The 21989-nt window shown below is 43.6% G+C and overlaps 1 protein-coding gene and 1 long non-coding RNA gene across 5 annotated transcripts in view; both read left to right on the forward strand.

The window, feature by feature from the left end:
- The window catches only part of SKI (SKI proto-oncogene), a 148385-nt gene that overhangs the window by 114142 nt on the left and 12254 nt on the right, over nucleotides 1-21989 (forward strand). The window contains exons 2-5 of one of the 4 annotated variants that reach the window (XM_083453917.1): nucleotides 17582-17704; nucleotides 19106-19221; nucleotides 20402-20694; nucleotides 21167-21474. In XM_083453917.1, the coding sequence (XP_083310043.1) occupies nucleotides 17582-17704; nucleotides 19106-19221; nucleotides 20402-20694; nucleotides 21167-21474 (840 nt within the window). Of the gene's footprint in view, nucleotides 1-17581; nucleotides 17705-19102; nucleotides 19222-20401; nucleotides 20701-21166; nucleotides 21475-21989 lie in introns of all 4 variants that reach the window. The other 3 variants (XM_083453915.1, XM_083453914.1, XM_083453916.1) reach the window with 3 other exon arrangements.
- LOC310683357 lies at nucleotides 916-7136 on the forward strand. Its single transcript, XR_014514389.1, has 2 exons — nucleotides 916-3324; nucleotides 3447-7136. It is a non-coding gene; the product is annotated as an uncharacterized lncRNA (long non-coding RNA).

Genomic DNA, 21989 nt, shown 5'->3' on the forward strand with positions numbered 1-21989 from the left:
GCCTGGGAGCCAGGCCATCTCCCCAAATTTTACATTTCACTTCTGGTGTCTGAGACGTTTGGTTCATATCTTCAGACTCTCTCTGCCTGCCTGTCCCTTTCAGTGATTTAATTTTGCTTTATTTTTGCTGAAATACAAATGTTCTGAATTTGTTGCTGCTTTTTCAAAGGCAGAATATTACATAATCATTCATCTTCGAGAATTAGGTTTAAACAGAGAACCAGCCCGCTATTGCAGCATTGGTAGCACTAGGTTTAGCTAGCCCTTTACCTCTCCATCGTCATCATCCCTTTCCTGCATTTTAGTTCTCTGTTTGCCAGTTTAAAACTGAACTGACACACTAGGTTCAAATCAAACAGCACAATCATTGGTGCTTTAAGGTTACTTTTGGTATTTTTACCTCATTGTTTTTGCAACAACAAGATAAGTTTGCAATAAACTTGCTGGCCTGTTTAGTCTTTGGGATTAATTAGGAATATATTCAAGAGGACTTCTTTGCGCCACCCTCCCCACCCTTGGTGATTGCAATGTGGGGTAAGCGGATGGAAAGGGAAAGTGATAAAGCAGAGGAGGAGATCTTCAGGCCTGGGGGACCAAATATGATCCTGCAGGGCTCTCTGTCTGGTCCTCAAGTCTCTCCCAAGCCACCACCCCACTGTCTTCCCCAGGCCACACACCTCACTGGCTCTGCTGCACACACTCCAGGAGTATTTTTGCCTGGCTGGAATGTGTCCTTTAACTCTGATAATGCTTCTTGTTTACCATAATGGAGGATTAGAGATGTGTGTGTAGGTAGAAACTTTCCTTCTGTGCAAAGATAACCTTTATATTAGCTGCTCAGCCTGCATTTGCCTCTGGCCTCAGTCACTGCTAGCACCCGGTGCTCCGAATATTGCCCTGAAGGAAATGTGGCTATCAGCCTGAAATCCCGCAGCCCTGTGCTAAAGCATTCAATAACTTTTCTCGAATATTTCTGGCCTTAATCTTTTACCACCTCCTGGACTATCCTATCTTTACAAGTTCGTTGGGAGGATAAAATGGCGGAGTCGGTGGGTGGGAAGACCATGTGTGCCACCACAAGCTTGTTGAAAAGGGGGGGGGGACATAAATGTAATGATAATTGTGAAAGTAGCAACCCAAATGACGTGATAAAAGGAGAAAGGTGGTGGCAAAGTGCCCTGATGACATTCTGAAGTTTTGCAGACTGAAATTCATTAGGAGGTTCATGGTTATCTGAGGACAAAGACAGCCCTCTTGCTTGAGCTGGTGTTGCTGAGAGCCACAAAGGGGAATATTTCCCCTTTTTATCTTGGTTTTGAAATTAAAATGAGATTCTCAGCTGGTAGGAGTTGGATGTGTAGCAATTTTTAAGTTTGCTTGTAAGACAGGAGGGACCTGGTGCTTCAGAGATAAGGATTCAAGACAGGAAGTTCTCAGCCTGGGGTGTGCGTGTGTGCTTTTTCACTCCCACCCCCAAATTAGAGCAAAGTGCCTTGGTCTGTGTGCTTTTTAGGTTTCCGAGAATAACCATCTTACAGAAACCATCCAGAGTTTGGAGTGCAAGAACTCAGAAGGAGGTAATTAAAATTTTACTCAATTAGCTATTCATGGATCAATCCTGATCCAAGTTCAGCGGTTTAAAAGGCTATGGTATGTTTTTTGCAGACAATTAACTGAGGTTTAGTAACTTCGCTGAGTATTCTAATTTATTTTCAATAAATTACGATGCAGAATTGAAACTATGTTGCTGATTGTATGAGGAAAAAACATAGTGTTTCATTTTGCTGTTGTTAAATAAAGATTTGCACATTGCTTTTAACTGATTTCAGTATTGCATTTTCACCTTAAGGTCCCAGGATGGGTTACAACAATAGAAAATGCAATAGTGAAATCAGTTAAAAGCAATGTGCTGTTTTTCTACTAGCTCCCCAAAAATAATTCAACAGAGTTGGGGAATCTCAGGCTCAGGAGCCTGATGTGGCTCTCCAGGTTTCTATTTGGCCCTTGGCACTCTCTCCCCAGGCCACACCCCTCACTTTCCCTGTTTCTCACCCTTCCTGAATGTTTTTGCCCAGCTGGAATGTGTCATTGAATGTGTCATTGAACTTTGATAAATGCATCTTACTCACCTGGAAGGAGGATAGGAAAAGATGTGTGCCTTTGGCATGAGCCTCTGACTTGGCCTGTAACTACGCCTAAGTAGATACGTGGAACTGAAGCACTCACATATTGCTCCTCTCTTAAGTCCTGCCTCTTCTTTCTCCCTCTCCCTTTTTGGTTTCTGCTGTGTTGTATTTTGCCTACCAGCCTCATTTCCAACAGGAGAGGGCGGAGCTCAAGACCTCCTCCAGAGGTCTCAATACGCAGGTGGTCTCATACAGGAGCAAGAGGCCTTTCGGATTCTTACTTTTTTTACTGGTGAGCTCAGGATAACAGTGCTCACGTTGGCATAGTGTGCAATGACAACTTGTGGAGGAACTTGGGTCCGCTTAGCTCAAAATTGTATGCATTGCCTGGCTATGCTTCTCCAGGGTTTCAAGCAGAGCACCCCACCCCCCCGTGTCATACCTTTAGGTAGCGGAAACTGAACCTAGGATCTTCTGCATGCAGGTCATATGCCACTCTGGCTGTGTCCTTACCTGTCCTGTTCTTTGGGACAAGGTGAGAACAGCATCCTATACAGTTAAGGAAAGGCAGGAAATAGAGATGCAGTTGAACATAATGTGAAAACAAGTGTGTGTTGGGGTGGAATCCATGGGATGCAAGCATTTGTGCAAAGGATTTGTTTCAGGGGTTTGGTTTGGGTTTTTGCTTGAGGATTTCTCCTAGATTCTTCTTTACTCTAAGCACATACTTGCATATATCTCAGTCTCCGTCTTTCCCCCCTTGTTCCCGTGCCCCACAAAAACTTCACCATCATCTGTCCCCTTCAAGCAGTTCCCACACAACATTTGCCAAAGAAAATTGCCAGAGGAAATGGGGGCATTTTTTTGCCATGGTACCTTTGACCTCCTTCCAAGTAGTTGCAGTGACTGGCTGTTCTCCAGCATTTAGCTGTGTTGGATAGAAGTTTGTTTGGTTGTTTGGTTGTTTGTTTGTTTGCTCGAAAGGATAGAGGGGGAACCGGAACGATTAGAGACAAAGATTCATCCTCCCCCTCCCCAAACAGCATAGATTATAGTTTCTGCAGGGAGAGCAAAAGACTTTGCCAAATGAGAAGGGACAAAGTTCAATGACAAGCAAGACAGCAGATTTCTGTTGTTATTGTAACACTGTTGTTTTCTGTAGCACAATAGCTGCATATGGCATTTTGCAGAGTCACATGTGCAAAGGTAGTTAAGTCCTTGTCCCAAAGAACGTGCAATTTATTATTTATCACTTTCCACAGACATAGCTCAGCAACCTTTTGACATGGAAGAGAGAGTTACTGGCCCAAGGTCCCCCAGTGCATATCATGACTGAGTGAGGATTTGAATCAAGGTTTTCATGGCTCTAGTCTGGCACGCTAACCACTGTGCTGCACTGTCCATATTTTGACATTGGTCAGGATCACAAAAAGAGGGGAGGAAGAGATATGCTGGGGATTGAACCTCGGTCTTCCTTGAACCTTAACCAGCAAGTTGATGGTTCTGTATTTCTGGAAGTTAAGAAATACAAAAAAATTAATAATGGGGATCTCAAGTCTTTTAAGTCTTGGTCCTTAAGAAGTCAAAAACATCACCTTCCAGATACAAGGGGGAAGTGGCAAAAGGCTTGGGATAACCCAAAGTTATGCAGAAGTTCAACAAAAAAGGGGGAGGCACACCCCAAGCATCCCAATGAGAACTGAGCCTCCTCAATGGCCCTAAACTCTTGACTGACCACAGGGAAAGGAACTGTAGGGGAAGGGGGGTTGAGTATTTTGAAATAGGGCAGGGGGTGGAATATACTGGAAGGGAGCATGACTGAACAGTTGCACTCCACAGTGCCAGGTGGATTGTAGCTCAGTGGTCGAACATCTACTTTGCATGCAAAAGTTCCCAGGTTCAAACCCCAGTTATCTCCAGGTAGGACTGGGAGAAACTCATTTCTCATTTATGTTAAGTTTTGCTGATGCTGGCTCCCAGCTGCCCATCTATCCCAGAATGAGCTGTGTGTTTATCATGCTGCTGTGAGCAAGGATGCTATCGGATCTGAGTGGGCTGGGTGAGTTTAATTCCCGCAAATCCTCTCCGGAATTATTTAGCTTGGTCAATCCTGTGGGTGTCTGGGAGTAACATCAAGGAGAAAAGCTGTTTATGTCTGGCTTGCAGCTTCTCGGAACTATAAACCAAATCTGACTTCTGCTTAATATATAGATAGAGCAACACACCAAAGTTCCAAAGTTGTGGTTTTCCCATTGTGAAGATGTGTCTGAAGCATAAGAGAAACCAAAAGTTAAAATTATAGCCCTAGCACAATTTTGTTTAAAGGTGGCAATTGGAGAAGATCATGTTTATTTATTTGTACGCAGTAAGCTTACTTGTTATGCACAAAGATGGGTAGCAGTTTGGTTCTCTGATGCCATTTCAGAAAATCAGCTTCTTTTGAGCAGAGATTTCGAATATAGTAGTGCAGGGTCCGTGTGTGTGTGTGTGCATGGCCCATTCCATGCCTGTCCTTCAATTGCCCCCTTTTTTCAGAAGGTGCCCCAAAGGTGTGTTTACCTATGTTTGGAACACCTGTGAGGGAAAAGAACTTGGGGGGAAGGGGGCACTGATTCAGAATAGCGGAATCAGGGATAAGTGGTAAGCCACCCACCCCTCAATTTTAAGAATTGCAGCCCTCAGCAATGTTCAAGTGGTCCATGGTGGTGGTGGTGGTGAGTTTGGGAGCCACTGTATTAGAGACAGACATACAGCATATAGATCAAAAATTGAGTTGTTGTCCTTTGGAGTGACAGCCAGAAATTTGAAGGGTGCAATAGCAGTGCATGTGAGTTTCTTCCTATTGTGCATTGTTTAAAGGTACGGTAATTCTGTCAGAAACAAAGGTCTCAGCCCTAGCTAACACACAGCAGTCTTAGCAGGCTGGAAAATAGCCCCCATTTGCAGATAAAATATATTAACCATGGCCTTGAAGAAAGCGTCAACACCCAGCATACTGCAGGCTGCCGCCATGTGATCTGTTTCACAGGTGAACTTTTTTAGGCCTTAAAATAAAATTCAGCAGATGGAGGAGCATGCAAGCTATTAATGGTTCTTTAAAAATGACAATGAAGTAACTATTAATGAAATAAATATTATTATTAGTTTATTTCTGGGTTTTGCTTTCTCATCTGAGTTTGCCGTGGCTCAGCTTCTTATACTGTTGCTCCTTGCTACATTCACCCATTTCTGGGACTGGTTCAGACAACCTTTGAAAAATCTGGTCCTGCCCTAAATGAAATCTCTGTTGGGAGGCAGTATGCCTCTTAAAACCAGTTGCTGGGAATCTCATTTCATTAGTTGTGATTGCACCATATTCTGCAGCCCTGCAGAGGAACAGCTGGTTCCCTTCTCCCAGAACTGCCCACAACTAGGTTTGTTGACATTGTCTGAAAGGTTTGGGCCTTTAAACTACTGGGCAGTGGGCAGAAACTCATAATCTGAACTCATTGCTTGCTATAGCTTCTCAAACGTGTCTGTTGATTTTTTTTATTATTATTATTTTGCCAATAGTGACACAGATAGCACCACAGGAGTGTGCCAGAAAATGTGAAGTTCTCTTTATTATTGGTAATGCCATAACCTTTTTAAGAATAGCTCAAATCACATATAGCACATTCTGAAGAGGGAAAACCAGAAAAAATAAAAGGCATTTTGTTATTTTGAGCCAAGCTTGTAGGACCTGTTTCGTTGTTCTTGTTGTTTTGCTAAAGGGATAGCGGGAGGTACAAACTGTTAGGTAGCAATAGGCTCATTTGTCATTTATATATATAATATGTGCAATTCTTCTATTGTCAGTTTAAGTTCCACCACATTGAAACCCAGCCAAATCTTTGCAATGAAAAAGATACAAAATGTTTGGGTGGAACTATAAAGCTCCAGGTTTGGGAATTTGGAACCACAGCTGTGATTTTTTTTTCTCCCACAGTAAAGCATTTGAATTCTGCTTCATTGTGCACACTTCACAGAGAGTATTCTGCAAGGGGAATGAGATTAGGGGATCTGAAAGGGAGAGAGAACGAGAGTCAGACAGAGGCTCTTCAGGAACTAGCACTGCTTAGGACCTCTTTTCCCTTCTACCACCAAACACTGGCCATCTGTTGAGAACAGTTGGCCAGAGATGGAACTCAGGAAGTTGCATTGAACCAGCATAGAACATAGGAACCAAGTCAGACGATTCCCTGTCTAGCTCAGTATTGTCAACACTGAATGGCAGCAGCTCTCTAGGGTTTCAAGGTAGTAAACTCTCCCAGCCCTACCTGGTAATGTCTTGAGATTGAAACTTTTGAATGCGAAGCAGAATCTCTACATCTGAGCTTTGGTCTGTCCTACAAATGCCAGGCTGTTGATTCTTGTAGCTTAGCATTGTTGGCTAATCTATCTGATCCCTTTAACTGATGGCAACGCTGCTGGTAATATGTTCTGCAATTCAAGCAGTGGTGTAGGAGTAAAGACTTGAGGGCAGATACCTCTTTGAACTTTTATCATTACACAATTCTATGCACCGCTTCTCTGCTTGCTTCTTGATCTTAGAACTTGGCCATACTGGAGTTTCATAGTCTTTTCAGTCTCCCCCAAGCTGTTTCCCGAACTTTTCCCTTCCCCCCCCCCTCCAGATTTCATGTGGGGAAAGATGGGCCACAACTGTGTGCAGTATTCTTAGCCCACTGGCTCACTTCAAGGAACATTTGGCTATTTTTTGCAAAGCTGTGTTTCAAACCCCATTTCCCCCCTGAAGTTCCCCCAGATTGCGGCTTGCACGACATTTCCCCATGGGTCCGTTGTGGAGCGACAAAGTGGCAGCCAGAAGACAACATTGGGGAGAGCAGGACCTGGAAAGCAAATAGGTATCTCAAAATGACAGAGTGAAATATTTCCACTTGGGAGACACGAGACAGAGATGCCTTTGCTCTAGGAGTCTGGATCCCTGCCACCTGAACCACAAAACCTAGTTTAAAAAATAAAATAAAATACTCCTAGACTGAAGTTAAGCATTACCTAGAATGGATTGTTTAGACAGAGGTAGCTTTTTCTTTCTTTAAATATATACAGTCAGAATGCAGTTAAATCTTCCTTCTGCAATGCTTCTGGGCTTAAACCGAGCCATCTTGTTTATGCCTGTCAGTCTGTACCAGACTAAATATTTTTTTAAAGCAGCCCACAGAATATATATCCCCATACACATTTGTTAGAGTAAGTCTCAGCTTCTTACACACTGATACTTCATAATATGCCTAATTTTTGGCTACTTCCAGACAAGCCAAGAAGATAGAACTTAAGTAGATTTATTATTTTATATAATTTTGCTTGTATCTTTGTTGCTTTGCATCTGGCAGCCATCAAAGCTCATTTGACTTAGGACAGGGTATTTTCAGTAATAGTACCAAGGACAGGGATTGCCCTACCTATGTTGTTGGACTCCCATCTCCCTTCAGCCCCAGCTAGCATGGCCAGTGATGAGAGAGCAGCACTAGGGTGGGGAAGGTTGCATTAAAGTTCGACTCCCCACACAGCCACTGATTTGCATTCATGATGTGCAATGCAGTTACCAACATAATGCAGGTGAAGGGAACTTTAGGCCTCTTAAGATGTTACCGAACTTCAACAGCATGACCAATGGTCAGGGAAGATGGGAGTTAAGCAACATCTGGAGGGCCAAAGGTTCTCCTCACCTGACATAATGTTAGAATGGGAAATCTGTGGCCCTCCAGATGTTGCTGGACTACAACTCCCATCATCCCTGACCATTGCCCATGCTTGCTGGAGCTGATTGAACTTTGATTCCAATAAGCTGATTATTATTAGATTTTCCACTATACAGATGAAGATCAAGGACAACAAAGACATTAAAACTTCTTGCAGCTGCCTTTAAAATAGAGGCCATGATGAGTTTTAAATTGTATAAATTATAAACGAGTTTGCTAATATTATATTATTATGCGCATTGTTGCATTCTTCTGTTTATACTTTGTAATGGCTGGTGTTTTGAGTCTGGTAAGTTGTGTTCATACGTGTTTGTACCTTACACCCAAACTGCAGAGGCTAGTCGCTAATTCAAATATCTGTCTATCCATCTCTCTATATCTGGAGGGTTGCAGTCTCCCCACCCTCAACATAATTCATTGAATTTAGAAGAAAGACTTCTGCTGCTTTTATATCCCATAGAGCCCTCTAACACCGGCACACTTTGACGCCTTTGCCTTTTAGCTTCTCATTTTATGATCTGTGCTTGCATTTGACAGCACCCTGATCGTTGCCATTTTATCGCGCCACCTGAGTTTCAGTAACTCGTCTTAGGTCACTGTGAATCAGCGTGCGAGTCGGAAGTGTCTCCTCTGCCTCATCAACTCTGCCAGGCAACAGGGCCAGCAATTCCACAAAGCAATGTGAAGCTGCAGCTTCTGGAAGTGTGTGGCTTTGCGTGCCTTTCTCTAGTCTTCGGTCTTCCCTTTCCAGGTATCATTAACACAATGAGTTTTGGTTCAGGGTAGTCATCAGCAGGGTCAAAGTTTGTTGCTCCATAAAAAAGTTATTAGTAGAACTAACTCCTGGACTCTATATCTACCAGCAAAGGTCCACAAGTGAAAGAAGTAGCGTTAAGAATGGTCTCCAACCACCACCAGTACTGGTCTTGTATGCACTTCCAGATAAGAACATTGGAAGTTACCTTATACCAGGTCAGAGTATATGTCAGTCTAAGCCAGAGTATTATGGTCTACTCTGACTGGTAGTAGTTCTTCAGGGCAGCCACCCCTTACTTGCTAACTGGGGTTGATGGGAGTTGGGAGACAATGGGGGTTAAGGGCAGCTGCTCTTTCACATCATCTACTACCTGATTATTAATTTTTTAAAAAAACTGGAGGCGCCAGGGGTTAAATAACTAAAGCGATCACTCCCTGGAAGGAGAAGAAACATGAAGGGAATTGTTCTTTATTTTGTACAGATCAGAAACATGTCTGTCAGCAATTTGGTAGCTTTTGGAGAGCGAAACATGACCTGGGGCTGACAAGTTCTGTAGTCCCACTGACTGGAGCATTGTTCTGGGGGTGCTTTTCTTCATTTTAATAGCCAGCGAGGTGCAAATGGTGCATGTGCTTGGACAAGTACCAGGGGGATCCGGGTTCAAATACTCTGCCATGAAGCTCCTGCTGAATGCAGTCAGTTTGCCAGTCATTCACACTCTCCACCTAACCTACCCCACATGACCCTTGTGAGAATAAAATGGGGAAAAGAATCATGTGTGCCATGATAAATAAATAAATGTCCATTGGTACACAAGAAAAATTGAATATTTGCAGCTGGGTGTTCTGACCGACTGAGATGCATTGATTCAATATATTTACAGGGGCTGCGGAAATAATATCTTTCTCTTCCCAATGTATAATTCCTATGCCCCTAGACCAGGGGTGGGGAACCTCAAGCCCTGGGGCCAAAGCCTCTGTCTGGGCCTCAGGACTCTCTCCAGGCCACATCCTATTTTATATGCTCCTGAGTGTTTCTGTCTATCTGAGGTGTCTGGGACGGTAATGCCTCTTGGTTGTCTGAATGGAGGATAGAGGTGTGTGTAGAAACTGCCCTACTGTGTAAGAGGTAAAAAATTTGTTTCGTCCTCTTTTGCATCTGGATCCACCCATCACTGGTATGTGGTCCCCATAAGATTGTCCAGAAGGGCTGGTAAAAAAGGCACATTCATTCATTACCCCCCCCCCATATACACCAAGTCTCTATGTGTCCCTCAATTACCTTTTCTGCACTGCACAATCAAGCTGTGTCTCAGGCCTTGTCTTGCACAATACCTGTTTACTCAGGAAGAAAATCAGTTAGCGTCTCCGGGGTCCCTTTGACTCTCTCATGAAATCTAGCTTTGAGGTTTCTGGAAACCAGTATCAGACCGGCATTGGGTCTTGTGGTTCTCTCTCTCTCTCTCTCTCTCTCTCTCTCTCTCTCAGAAATCTGCTTCATTTTGTTTAACAAACAGCTATCAAGTAGTTGCCAAGACAGGAAGCTCCACCCTTACTCATGGTTAGAACGGATCTTGTCTCTCTGCACAAACTATGAAAAGATAAAAGGAGGGGGAAGGGGACTACCACCTACGGCATTATAATTGCATGAGTCTAATTACTTTTGTAAGTTGTTTGTGCACGTTCTTGTGCATGTTCGGCAGTGCTCTCATCTTCAAGTAATCCAAAAATGATGATTCAGGTCTCCTGAGTGTGTTTTGAAAATATTTTGGAATTATTTTGATTTATATTTAGGGGCATTTTAACATAAGGATGTGGAACGTAAGCAGTTCCTGGTTGCTGGATCAGGCCAAAGGCCCACCTTCTCCCACATCCTGTTCTTGCAGTGACCAACCTGACACTTATGGGAAGCCTGCAAGCAGAACCTCAGCACAACAGAACTCTTCCCCATTTGCAACTCTGGGCAACTGGTATTCAGAGGCATGCTGTCTCTAGCAGTAGAGATAACAACACAGTCATTGTGGGTATTGGGTAGTAGCCAATGATCGCTTTATCCACCGTGAATCTGCCTAATTACTTGGTGGCCATCATTATTTCTTGTGGGCACCATCATTGCATCGTTTGTATTCTGTGGTGTTGCATATCAAGCTCAAGAAACCCCCACAATGCATTTGTTATCAAGTGACATTTTCATTTATTTTCATGGCATCTCCGGGAATTATAAGGACTGAATATTTGCAAGGGTTTGTAGAATAGGGGGTGGAGTAGTGGTGGGGAAGCACCTCTCATATTTGATCTATAGCAACAGCGTTTAAGTTGCTCCCTTGTAGTGATGGAATGCATTGCATTGGAGGGGGCAGTATCTTCACAATAACTTTGTGAATTTAGGGCATTTTGGTTCCTTAGGAAACTGTGGTTGAAATGACTGTGATGTTGCTGAGCTAGGCTGTGAATCCCTGGCTCTGATGGTGGCTGCTGCCTATCAAGGTTGCTAGGGTTGGAAGGCAGAGAGGCCAACAGTAGGTGGAGCCAGAACCAATCACAGGCAGACCCAACTAATTCTAGTTGTGCCCCGCATCCTTCCCCCTGAAAAGGCAACATTGAGACTAAGAAAGAGGAAGGTGACAGCCAGTGGCATCCCCATAGACTGGTTGTAAGTTAAAAGACAGACAGGTGGCAGCTGGGTGGCAGGGTGTGTGTGTGTGTGTGTGTGTGTGTGTGTGCGCGCACTAAGATTGGTGGGGCAGCTCCATTCACCTTCATTGTCCAGCACCCAGATTCAAGTCCAATCTCTGTGTAAAGATTGGGTGGGAAGTATATGGGGTATGTGTGCTCTGCTCTTTTCTTTAACAGCCTGGTTGCTATGGAAAAATTGAGCCAAGGAGACCTCATGCATATGGGTCCCTTGCACCTGCTCCTAGTTCGTCAGATGTTTTCAAAGCCACAAGTGTAGCCTCCCTCCCTCCCTCCGCACACTTTTCTGCCAGCTTGCAAGAGTCACTTTCACACTGGGGAGTCTATATTCTCAGCCAGACATCAACTACAGAAACTGTGATTAGTGTGAATGCTTGCAGAGTAATTACTTTATGCTTCCATGGATTGGAAACCACTCTGGAGCCACAAGAGGATATATCACCCTTGGAATGGTGCCAGTTAGAAATGGAGCCTTACCTATCTAGCATCTCATAGGTCTGTGCATATTTATTCATCACCTTTTGGGCTGTTTCACCAATATGGGAAGGAGAGGTATTATCTGGAAGCTGAGAGAGAGGGAAAGTCAGAAGATCTTTGAACGGCTATAACTTTCTCACCTGGGAAAGAACCCCTCTAATGTCCCATAGGAACTTCAGTAACTTAAAACACAGAAAGGTTGTTCTGTGTAGGCAGGCAGGAATTTTGTTGTGACATTAGCAGCAGTAGATCAATTGCATTCATGTGCCCACAACTCTTTGAATCATTGGGAAATCATTGGAGTAAGGAAGCAGGACAACAAGGCAAGGGTGTGTATAAGAGACTTCAGTTTGATGCGTAAGGGCATTATTTATGGTCATTGAGAAATGATAGAATCACAATATATTCACTTAAATTAAGATGCACCCCCCCCATATTGGATATGGGAATAGTTCTGGGTCAAAAAAGCTGAATTTCAGCATTAGAGGATGATTCAGCAGGTCATCCAGCACACCTGTTGACCTTAAAGCATCTCGGCCAGCCACAAAGTTTGTTGCAGCTTGCTGGGAAGTGCAGGAACTTTAATTAAATGCCCAACAGAAATTTTCAGCTTCAGAAAATAATGGGATAATTCCCTTGAGAACAGGCCACATTAGCTGGAAACTTTCCCCAGTTTTCTTGTGCGGTTTGGGGCTTCAAGGAAACCACAAACAGAAACCATCTTCTTGGCCTCAGTAGTGTTTTCATTGAGCTTCTTTTCCGTGTGTGTGTGTGTGTGTGTGTGTGATTCAACTAGTACAGGAAATGCTCCTAGTTCTGGAGTGTCTATAGACATCCAGCTCAAAAACAAGCTGAAATTGTTCTAAATTAGTTTAAAGATGAGCTGCTTTGTTCAAGTGCCAGCCAGAATGCTTTCACACAAGGAAGCTGCCACACAGGCAAAAAACTTCATACAAACTAGCATCCCTTTCACAGTGTTGTTAGTATATTCATTTTGTTACGAATCATGCAGTATTTGTACTCAGTCCCAAGGAAAACAACCCACAGTGGTATATAAAATAGGTTCCCAAAGTTCAGCATGGTTATAGATGAAAGGAGTGGAAAACCAGGAGTAAGAAAATACCATTCCACAAGATGCAGGAAAATACCATTCCACAAGATGATGTGAAAATTAGTTCAGGGATGGGGTAGAATTGGCTTGCAATAGACCCAGAGTTTGGCTGCATTTGTATTTCTGTACAGATTGTTTAGGCTGATTTGTTAAATGGAAGCCTCTTGGTATGTGAACGTGTCATAGTTTGATGCTTGGGCATTTGGGAATTTCAGGAGATAGCTATAACACTGCTGAACGCCTTAAGCTTGAAAAGTCACTTCTGCTGGGTGCTGAAATTTTTGCTGGTGCATTCATCTGAAAAGAAACTAGCAGGTGCTCATGCCAGCTCTGTTATCACTTAGCCTGCTGCTTTTATTATTATTGCTTGGCCTGAAGGAGGAGGGGCTGTTCTGAGAAGCAGAGGGTGAGAAATCTATTCCCACCAACCTCGCTCGGCTTTGCTACTGCAGCGTTGTGCTGTGCCGAGCTAGCAAATTTGGCCAGACACATCAAGCATGATCCTATTTGGCCAGTGCCAAAATTAGTCTGATTAATGGGGAATGACCTTCAGATGGATGGGACCAAAATTTCAAGAAGCACCTTTTGGAATCATAGGTGAAATATCTGGCTTCCAACTTGTTTCTTTCTCAAAACGCATTGGCTGGGATCCAAAAAGCTACTTCCCTGTGCACTGAAAGGCTTAGGCATGCTCAGTGGGTTGTTGATTTTACACACACACACACACACACACACACACACACACACACAGCTGCCTGAACACCCAATTTCTACAGATTGCTTTTGATAGTGTTCTTGGTTTCAGAAGAAGTCTGGCATGTGGCAAAATGGGGTTTCTATTCTTGAAAAGCAAGTCCAAAACAAACTCCCTTGAGCATACGGTGCTGCATGTTTCTTTGGAACCCAGACAAGCACATTTAACACATGATGGGACTGTGTAGCTGGCCCTGCAGTAAACTCTTCCCAGGTCATTGCAGTGCTTTAGGAAGTACCGTAAAGGGCTTTCATTGCAGCAACTTTGCAGCAACGCTGAACTCTGCCATTGTCCTTTGGAAATATGGAGAATGCACTTGTCCGTTGGCTTTGATAATGTGATTGACAGGAAAATGCATCTGGTGAAAGGGGCTCTAGTCCACAAAAGCTTTGTGCCATCACAGATTTGCTAGTCATTATGATGCAGTGAGTAAAGCATTAGTCAAAACTATTTTGATGACCAAGGTCAAGGTTGCGATCTCTTGATGTCAGATTCTTCCACAGCCATGAAAGAAAAGCTGAACAGAAGTTGCTGTTATTATCTTCCAATCTTCTCCTTTACTCCCCAATCCTGATATGAATAGGTATGCTTGGTTGCTGTCCAGGGCAGCACAGAAATAATTGACCAGGCCGACTCATTCACTGTATTTCTAGACCACCATTCATAGGAGTGTGCAGGCACTCAAGAAAGTTTGGTTTTGCAAACCAAAACTGTCAGAGTGGAGATTTGTTGATGCAGTCCTTTCAGCCTCACAAGACTAGACTCATGGTGGTGGCTTTTGTAATACAAACCTAGGTTACAGTTGCCACAATGGAATGTCTAAGCACTTTTTTAAAACAATGAATTTATTATTATTATCATTAATTTTATTTCTATATTGCTTTATATTTTAAAGAAAAATATGGTTTACAACACATTACAAATATGTTGTTTACAACACATTAAAATATCAAATCAAATAATCTAGAATACAAATTCAGACTTTAAGAAAATATTTCAGATCCTTCTCTAAGCGACATTTTGCTTTCCCCATATTTATTTACCTGCTTAATTTATATACCTGCCCCATAGCTGAAATACTCTAGAAAGGCAGTGTGGTGTAGTGGTTAGAGTGTCTGACTAGAACCTGGGAGATCAGGTTCAAATCCCCACTCAGTCATGAAGCTCACTGGGCAACCTTGGGTTGTTGTAGGGATTAACTGAGATGGGAGGGGGGTGAACCATGTACTTCTTAGAGAAAAAGGTAGGATATAAATGCAGTAAATAAGCTCTTCTGCTTACCTGCTTAAGAAAGCTAGGGGGGCCAGCCAGATGGAGATGTCAGTCGCCGGCCTGGCAACCAGAGAGGTAATTGCAATTGGACCCTCTCCAGTTGCAAAACACTCATGACACCTGGTAATTTTCTAACACTATGTGGCATAAGCTGGGAGGAAAAGCTGTGTACCTTAGCAGCAGAGCACCTGCCTTGCACACAGAAGGTCTCAGGTTCAATCTCTGGCATCTCGAGGTGGAGGCTGGGAATGCCCCCTGCTTGAAGCTCTGGAGAGCTGCTACCAATCAGAGTAGACAGTGTTGAGCGAGCTAGATGGAACAATGGCTTGACTCCATGCGATAATGGCAGCTTCCTAAGTTCCCGTGAGAGATGAGTGCTGCAAACTGGGGGAGGGGGACCCCTCCACCCAGACTAATGCTCTTATAACATAGTATTGACAGACAGGTCTATTTCCCTTTTTTCTGCCTTGATCAGAGGGATGGTGGAAAAGCAAGGAACTGAGTTTGTGTTTTGTAAGATAATATATTTATCATTCTCCCCACTCCATCCCCCTTTCGGCAAATCTATTTAGGTTGCCTCACTTTGTACAAGCTATTTCTTACAGCTGCGTGCTTTTAAAACTTCGCTTAGCTTGTTGTGCCAGGGCTCCTGCCCCCACCCCCAGCACACACACACACACACACTAACCATCCCAATTGATTGTCTCGAGTCTGCACAAAATACTCTTTCTGCAGATGAGCAGAGGGTGGAGGGGAAAAGTGAGGGGGGGGGAATGGGCAAGAAAGAAACACATCTCTGTACTGAGTTGAAGCACCTGCTGTGTCCGCCTCTCATTCCAGGTCCCCTCCCAGCCTGACTTTGCAGCCCCAGTGGACAGGGCTGGGATCTGTCAGTGCTTGCCAAATATCATTCAGATGCTGTCACTGTTTCTTGCACAGGCAGAAACTGCAAAAGTAGAAGGAAGTTTTCTCCCCCTTCACCAATATTATTACTATTATTGCTCCAGTCATGCTGACTTATCCACAGATTCAGAAAGCTCCCTTGCCACTCTTGAGGTAGCACAAAAACAAATCAGGTTGGTTTTTTAAAAAAGAAATAAAGTTTTGAAAAGGATGGACTTTGCAAATCCTCCCACATTTAGCAATTGGCATGGCGGTAGCGGGGAGGGTTAGGCTTAACTCTGCACACAGGGCTACCACTTTGTGAGCTCATATTAGAAAAAAGAATAGCATCCCGGCACACACCTGTGGGGCTCTGGGTGGCTCATCATTATCAGCATAGGTCTCTTTGTCTCCATGTTCAGTCATATCCTTCATGAGAAGAAACTGCATGGTCTTGAAATGGAATTGACACTTCCCTCCCTGCCTTGAAGGGTAGGGGGAGAGAGCAATTACGATGAGGTCATTCAACCCACCCTCTCCTACCCAGTGATCTTGTTTGTACTGGCTGGCTTTCTGGCTTTTTCCAGAGCCCCAGTTCAACCAGTAGGTACCAATCTGTTTGGCAAAGCCACATTGGGGCCCTTGGAATTTATCTTCTGGTGTCCCTGGAGAGAAAAGGGTTCCAGGCGGCCAAAAGGGCTTGCTTATGCTTGCGGGTGATTTATAGGCCGAGCAGAGCAACTTGTGGAAAAGGCAAAGCAGATCTTGGCAACAGGCCACTAGAATCTGCCTGCAGCTGCGGCGCAGTGAAGTCATCAGCATAACAACCACTGCAAACAGAATAACAAAGTCTGCCCTGTTCTCATCTAAAATAATCTTTCCAATTCAAAACCACAGCTTTAAAAACTCACCTTTCTGCATACAATTAGAAAACAAGGTAGCAGGCAAATTTGATTTGGGGGTGAGTGGGGAAAAGACAGGTAGTGTTGAATGCTTTGATTTTATAGGCTTGGTTTCTTTAAGAATATGTTTTTAAAATGGTTTGTCTTTTAACATATACTAGAAATTTTGTTTCTCACCTCTAGCTTTTTTAAAAAGCAGTTCTAAAGTTTGGAGGACTACATAGGTCAGTCACAGAGCGTTGGGGAAACCAGTCAATTTTCTGTCCCAGTGGTACTGAACCCCTTCCCCAGGAAACATAGCTAGAAATGAATTTTAAAGTGTTTCCCCAAATCTGGGTGGACATGAATCATGTATAGAAGTTGAAAACATCCAGGATGGTTAAAAAACAAACAAAAGACTGTTGAAAGACTGTATGTGCTCCATTATATAACACTAAACCATGGTTTAATGTATGTAGATACGCCTCTGTGAGCTTGAACACATGCCCTCAGTTGTTCTGTGACATTTTTGTTGGTTCTGATAAAGGTATAACTGTAGCTTGCCTTTAGGGTGTTTTCTAATGGACACACACAGCAATGTGCAATTTTTGTGTGCTACCTATAGTTCACCCGTGACCTGGAGTCCACAAGGAAAGAACGGTCCTAGTCACAGTACCTGTAACAATGCATCCTGTGAGATAATGTTGTAAGCTCGTAGGATAGATTAGAACAGACGCTTCCTTGCTCTTCAGATAATGGTCTCCATGTGGGTGTATTCCTGTTCAACTAGTGGTGGTTTGAACTATGTTTAATATCTAAAAATGCAATGGAAAATGACAGGAATACAAATTCAAGCCAGTAAATCTTTTCTTTCTTCTTTTCAGGTACCATCTGATCCTCCTGCTCCCAAGAAACCCAAAATAGATGACTCCTTGCAGTCTCCAATAATTGGTGACAAAGAGAAGCAGTCTAGTTGGTTACGGTCCTTGTCCAATTCATCCAGCAAGGTGAGTTTTAGAGGACTGGTCATAGGTAGAGCCTGTTTTGTGTGTTGTTGTGTTTAGTCGTCTTAGTCGTGTTCGACTCTCTGTGAGCCCATGAACCAGAGCATGCCTCGGAAACGCTCACTTTCTACCCAAAGCTTCTCCTTTTTTATGTCCGTGGAGTTTTCTTGGCAAAATACTGGAGTGGATTGCCAGTTCTTTCTCCAGGTAGATCACATTTAGTCTAAACTCTCAGCTACGACCTGTCCGTCTTGGGTGGCCCTGCCTGGCATAGCTCATAGCTTCTCTGAGTTATTCAAGCCCCTTCGCCACAATAAGGCAGTGATCCATGAAGGGGGTTTTGTGTGTAGAAAGCCTCAAATTCAATCTCCAGCTTAAAGAAAAAGTTAGCAGGTGGTTAGGAAGCCCTTTCTGCACATGAGACCATGAAGAGCCACTGTCAGTCAGCCTAGAGACTAAAGGCTTTGTTTCCTACATTCATAGTCCAGAAATTTGGTTTAAAAATCTCGTTTATTTTACTCTACTTGGGGTGGTGGTGAAGAAACCACATATGAGCGGTTCCAACATGACTGTAAAGAGAAAGGGGCCCCAAAAGATTTCATCAAGGACACCATACATTAATTAGGTGCTGTTTCCAAAGAAAAACACCTGTACAATGGGCTGCATCCTGTTAGCCCTACTCAGAATAGACTTACTGAAATTAATAAGACATGATTAACCATTAATTTCAGGCAGTAGGACTTTGTTGGGTAAAACCCATTTCCTCTTTTGCATTTTTTATTTTGCTTCATTCATGGTCAATTTCTCTTTTGGACCCTCTATTTCAGTTTTAGATCTACTGGTATTTAAAATGAACAACTGTAGAGGAGTTTCTTTTGTAGATATTTCTCTTCCAACTAGGATAAGGTTGCAGTAAGAATCTCTTGCCACAGAATAAATACATACATCACGTTTAAAAAAATTAGAAAGATCTAATAAACTAGGAATATAGGAAGCTGTCAAGTAAGACCATTGGTACATCTAAACACTGATACTGTACTTGAATTGTTTTCGGTTTTATGGGCAATTTAAGAGTGGAAAATTAAAACCAGCAACAGAATGAAATTTAAGACTGTACTAGACTCCTTGAGTTGCATCCACTGCTAGTCCTACTCTGAGTAGACCCATTGAAGTTAATGGACACAACAAACATAGGCCCGTTAATTCCAATGGGTTTACCCTGTGTACGACTTTGTTGGCTAGGCCTTTGATTTTTCACATGGACTTATAATGCCTCCTATTACCTATGGATCTTCAAGCCTCGGCCCCCCCGCCTCCCGCAGCTTATACCAGATTTACAGCTCACAAACATGTGATTGCGTGTATCTCACTGTTTCCTTTTTGTTTCCTTTTTGGCTTCAGCAGAGTATTGGTTGCATGCATCCACGACAGCGCCTCTCTGCCTTCCGGCCCTGGTCCCCTGCCGTTTCAGCAAACGAAAAAGACCTCCCAAACCACATCCCTGCTTTGATCAGAGACAGGTGAGGAAGCGGAAAGAGTGGCACAATAACCTGAGTCCCAGCTCATCTTAAGCCAGTTAAGGCTGTAATCTCATTGCAGAGCTTCGTTTTACAAGTGACACATAATGTCCATTCCACATTTGCAAGGGGTTGTGTCCACCTATGTTCTACTCAAGACTCTACACCCTTTGAAATTAATGGACCCAAGTTAGTCCTGTCCATTAACTTCAGCGGGTTTACTCAAGCACTGGATACAACCCAAGTAATTGCTTTGGTGATATGGCGGCACTTTGCAGCTCCCTACCTATTGATATTGGGCAGGCACCTTCACTGTATTGTTTCAAAAATGTTGTTGCTAAAATATTTTTGTTCAAGCAAGCCTACCCTAATACGTAAGTTTGACATGTATTTTTAAAACTGAATATTTTATTTAGAATTTTTTAAGGTTAACTTGTTCTTTAGCAGCTGATGTTTATTGGTACTTTTAATGTGTATCTTATATTTTATGAAAACAGTTCAGAGCTTTTGATGATTAAATGGTATATAAATTATATTCTGCTGAAGAAAGTAGGACTGAATGCCAGAGTAAACATTCATAGGATCAGCATCATTTGCTCACAAGCAATTTATATCATATGCTGGTTCAGGCCCCTTGTTAATTTGCATTTTGTAGCACAGAAAAGGCTGCTGATTTGCCCCAGTAAATGTTTACATATTGCAACTATGAGTTGTATCTAACATTAGTCCTACTCAGAGTAGACTATCTGAAGTTAATGGTCATGACTAACGTGGAACAATTAATTTCAGTGGGTGTATTCTGAGCAGGACCTAGTTCAACACAACATTAGTTCTTTCTGCTAGCCTCCTAGAATATGATTGTGTTAAAGATATGGGATATTAATGGCACAAACCAATGATAGGCAACCTGTGGCCCTCCAGATGCTGCTGTACTTCAGTTCCCACCATCCCTGGCCCATGGCTGTGCGGGGTGAGGCTGATGGGAGTTGTAGCCCCCAAACATCCAAAGAACTGCATTTTTCCTGTTCCTGCTGTACCCGGTTCACTGTGCTGATGATGAGTTGTATGTAAACCCTTGCATGCAGACGTCTCCTGAGCCTGCAAATGTAGTAGTGTGTGTTCCATCACTGAAGGTGTTACTTCTTTTTCTCCCTTCCAACTGTCCCCTACAACCCCTCTGCAGTGTGTATTCATACAAAAGTTTTGAGAATGCCGTGGCCCCCAATGTGGCCCTTGCACCACCCCCGCCTCAGCCAAAGATCGTAAGCAACCCCCCATGTGCCCCAGCAGCAACACGGAGCAGTGAGCCATTGAACAGCCCCTCCCAACCAAGGAAAAGGAAACATGTCGCCGAAAACCCAACCATTCCCGAACCTACGCCAACCGCTGCTGTCGCCACCGCTCCTGCCGCTGTCCCTGCTGCAGAAGAAGAAAAGGAGTCTGAAGCAGAAATCGAAGTAGAGACTCGAGAAGAATGTAAGTGTGAGTTACCCCATGCTACTTCATTTCTTATTTTCTTCTAATTCTTCCCTGGTTGTTTTCCTTGGGAACATTGCCATGGGGAAGGATGGAAGGATGGGAAACCGATGCAATTCCTGCATGGCTGGGGGTTATACTAGACGACTGATATGGGGAGCGTTCCAATTCTATGATTTTATGATTCTAAGTCTGTCTTGTCCCCATTTTGCTTTAAGAAAAGGAAAGCAGCTCAGTGGTTAGAGCGCTTGCTTTGCACACAGAGACCCCTGACTTAAACCCTGGGTAGCCATTGACAGTCAGTGTATCTATTACTTTACTAGATAGACCAATGGTCTGATTGGGTACAATGTGTATTGGGTCCTATGAATGTCCTTTCTGCAAGCCAGACACACAGGTGATTTTTAGCTTTCTAATGTTGTTTTTGTCGGCGGGGGGACTGCCGCCTTTGTGTTTCTTTTCCCCTCCCCAGTCACCTCCTCTCTGTCCTCACTCTCCTCCCCATCCTTCGCTTCTTCGAGCTCAGCCAAGGACATGAGCTCACCCAGCATGCAAGCCCCGCCCACTACTAGCAACGTCTTTGAAGTCGCCAGCCACGCCGAACCCCAGAGTGGCACCAGCGGTTTGGAGGCTGAGCTGGAGCACCTCAGGCAGGCCCTGGACAGTGGCCTGGACACGAAAGAAGCCAAAGAGAAATTCCTCCACGAAGTTGTAAAGATGAGAGTGAAGCAGGAAGAAAAACTGAATGCTGCCTTGCAGGCCAAACGCAGCCTACACCAGGTAAGGCCATATGGAAGCATCATAAGGCAAAATGAGTGGCTTGCATCCCCACCCACCTCCATCCCCACTACACAGGCAAGTACTATTGTACCACTTTAAAAAGTCATGGCTTCCCCCAGAGGATGCTGGGAACTGTAGTCTATTAAGAGGCCGTGGGTGGTTATGAGACACCCTACTCCCCTCACAGAGCTACAATTCTCAGAGTTCCCTGAGAAGAGGGATTGATTGTCAAACCCCTCTGAGATGTTGAGCTCTGTGAGGGGAGGAGGGGGTCTCCTACTAACTCTTAGCACACTTAACAAACTTTTGTTCTCATGATGCTTTAAGCCATGACTGATAAAGTGATGTAATAGTGCTTTTAAAATATAGTGTGGATGTGGCCTCATTCAAATTAGTCATGCACATTAGTTTTAAGTGATATGTTCTGGGTATGACTAACAGTGGATACAACCCTCTCTCCCTATCTGAAACATCCTTCTGGTCCTGAAAGTAAGTACGTAAGAGCAGCCTTGATG

Source organism: Podarcis tiliguerta (assembly GCF_965153285.1).
Source record: "Podarcis tiliguerta genome assembly, chromosome: 8".
In the NCBI taxonomy this organism is placed as follows: Eukaryota; Metazoa; Chordata; class Lepidosauria; order Squamata; family Lacertidae; genus Podarcis; species Podarcis tiliguerta.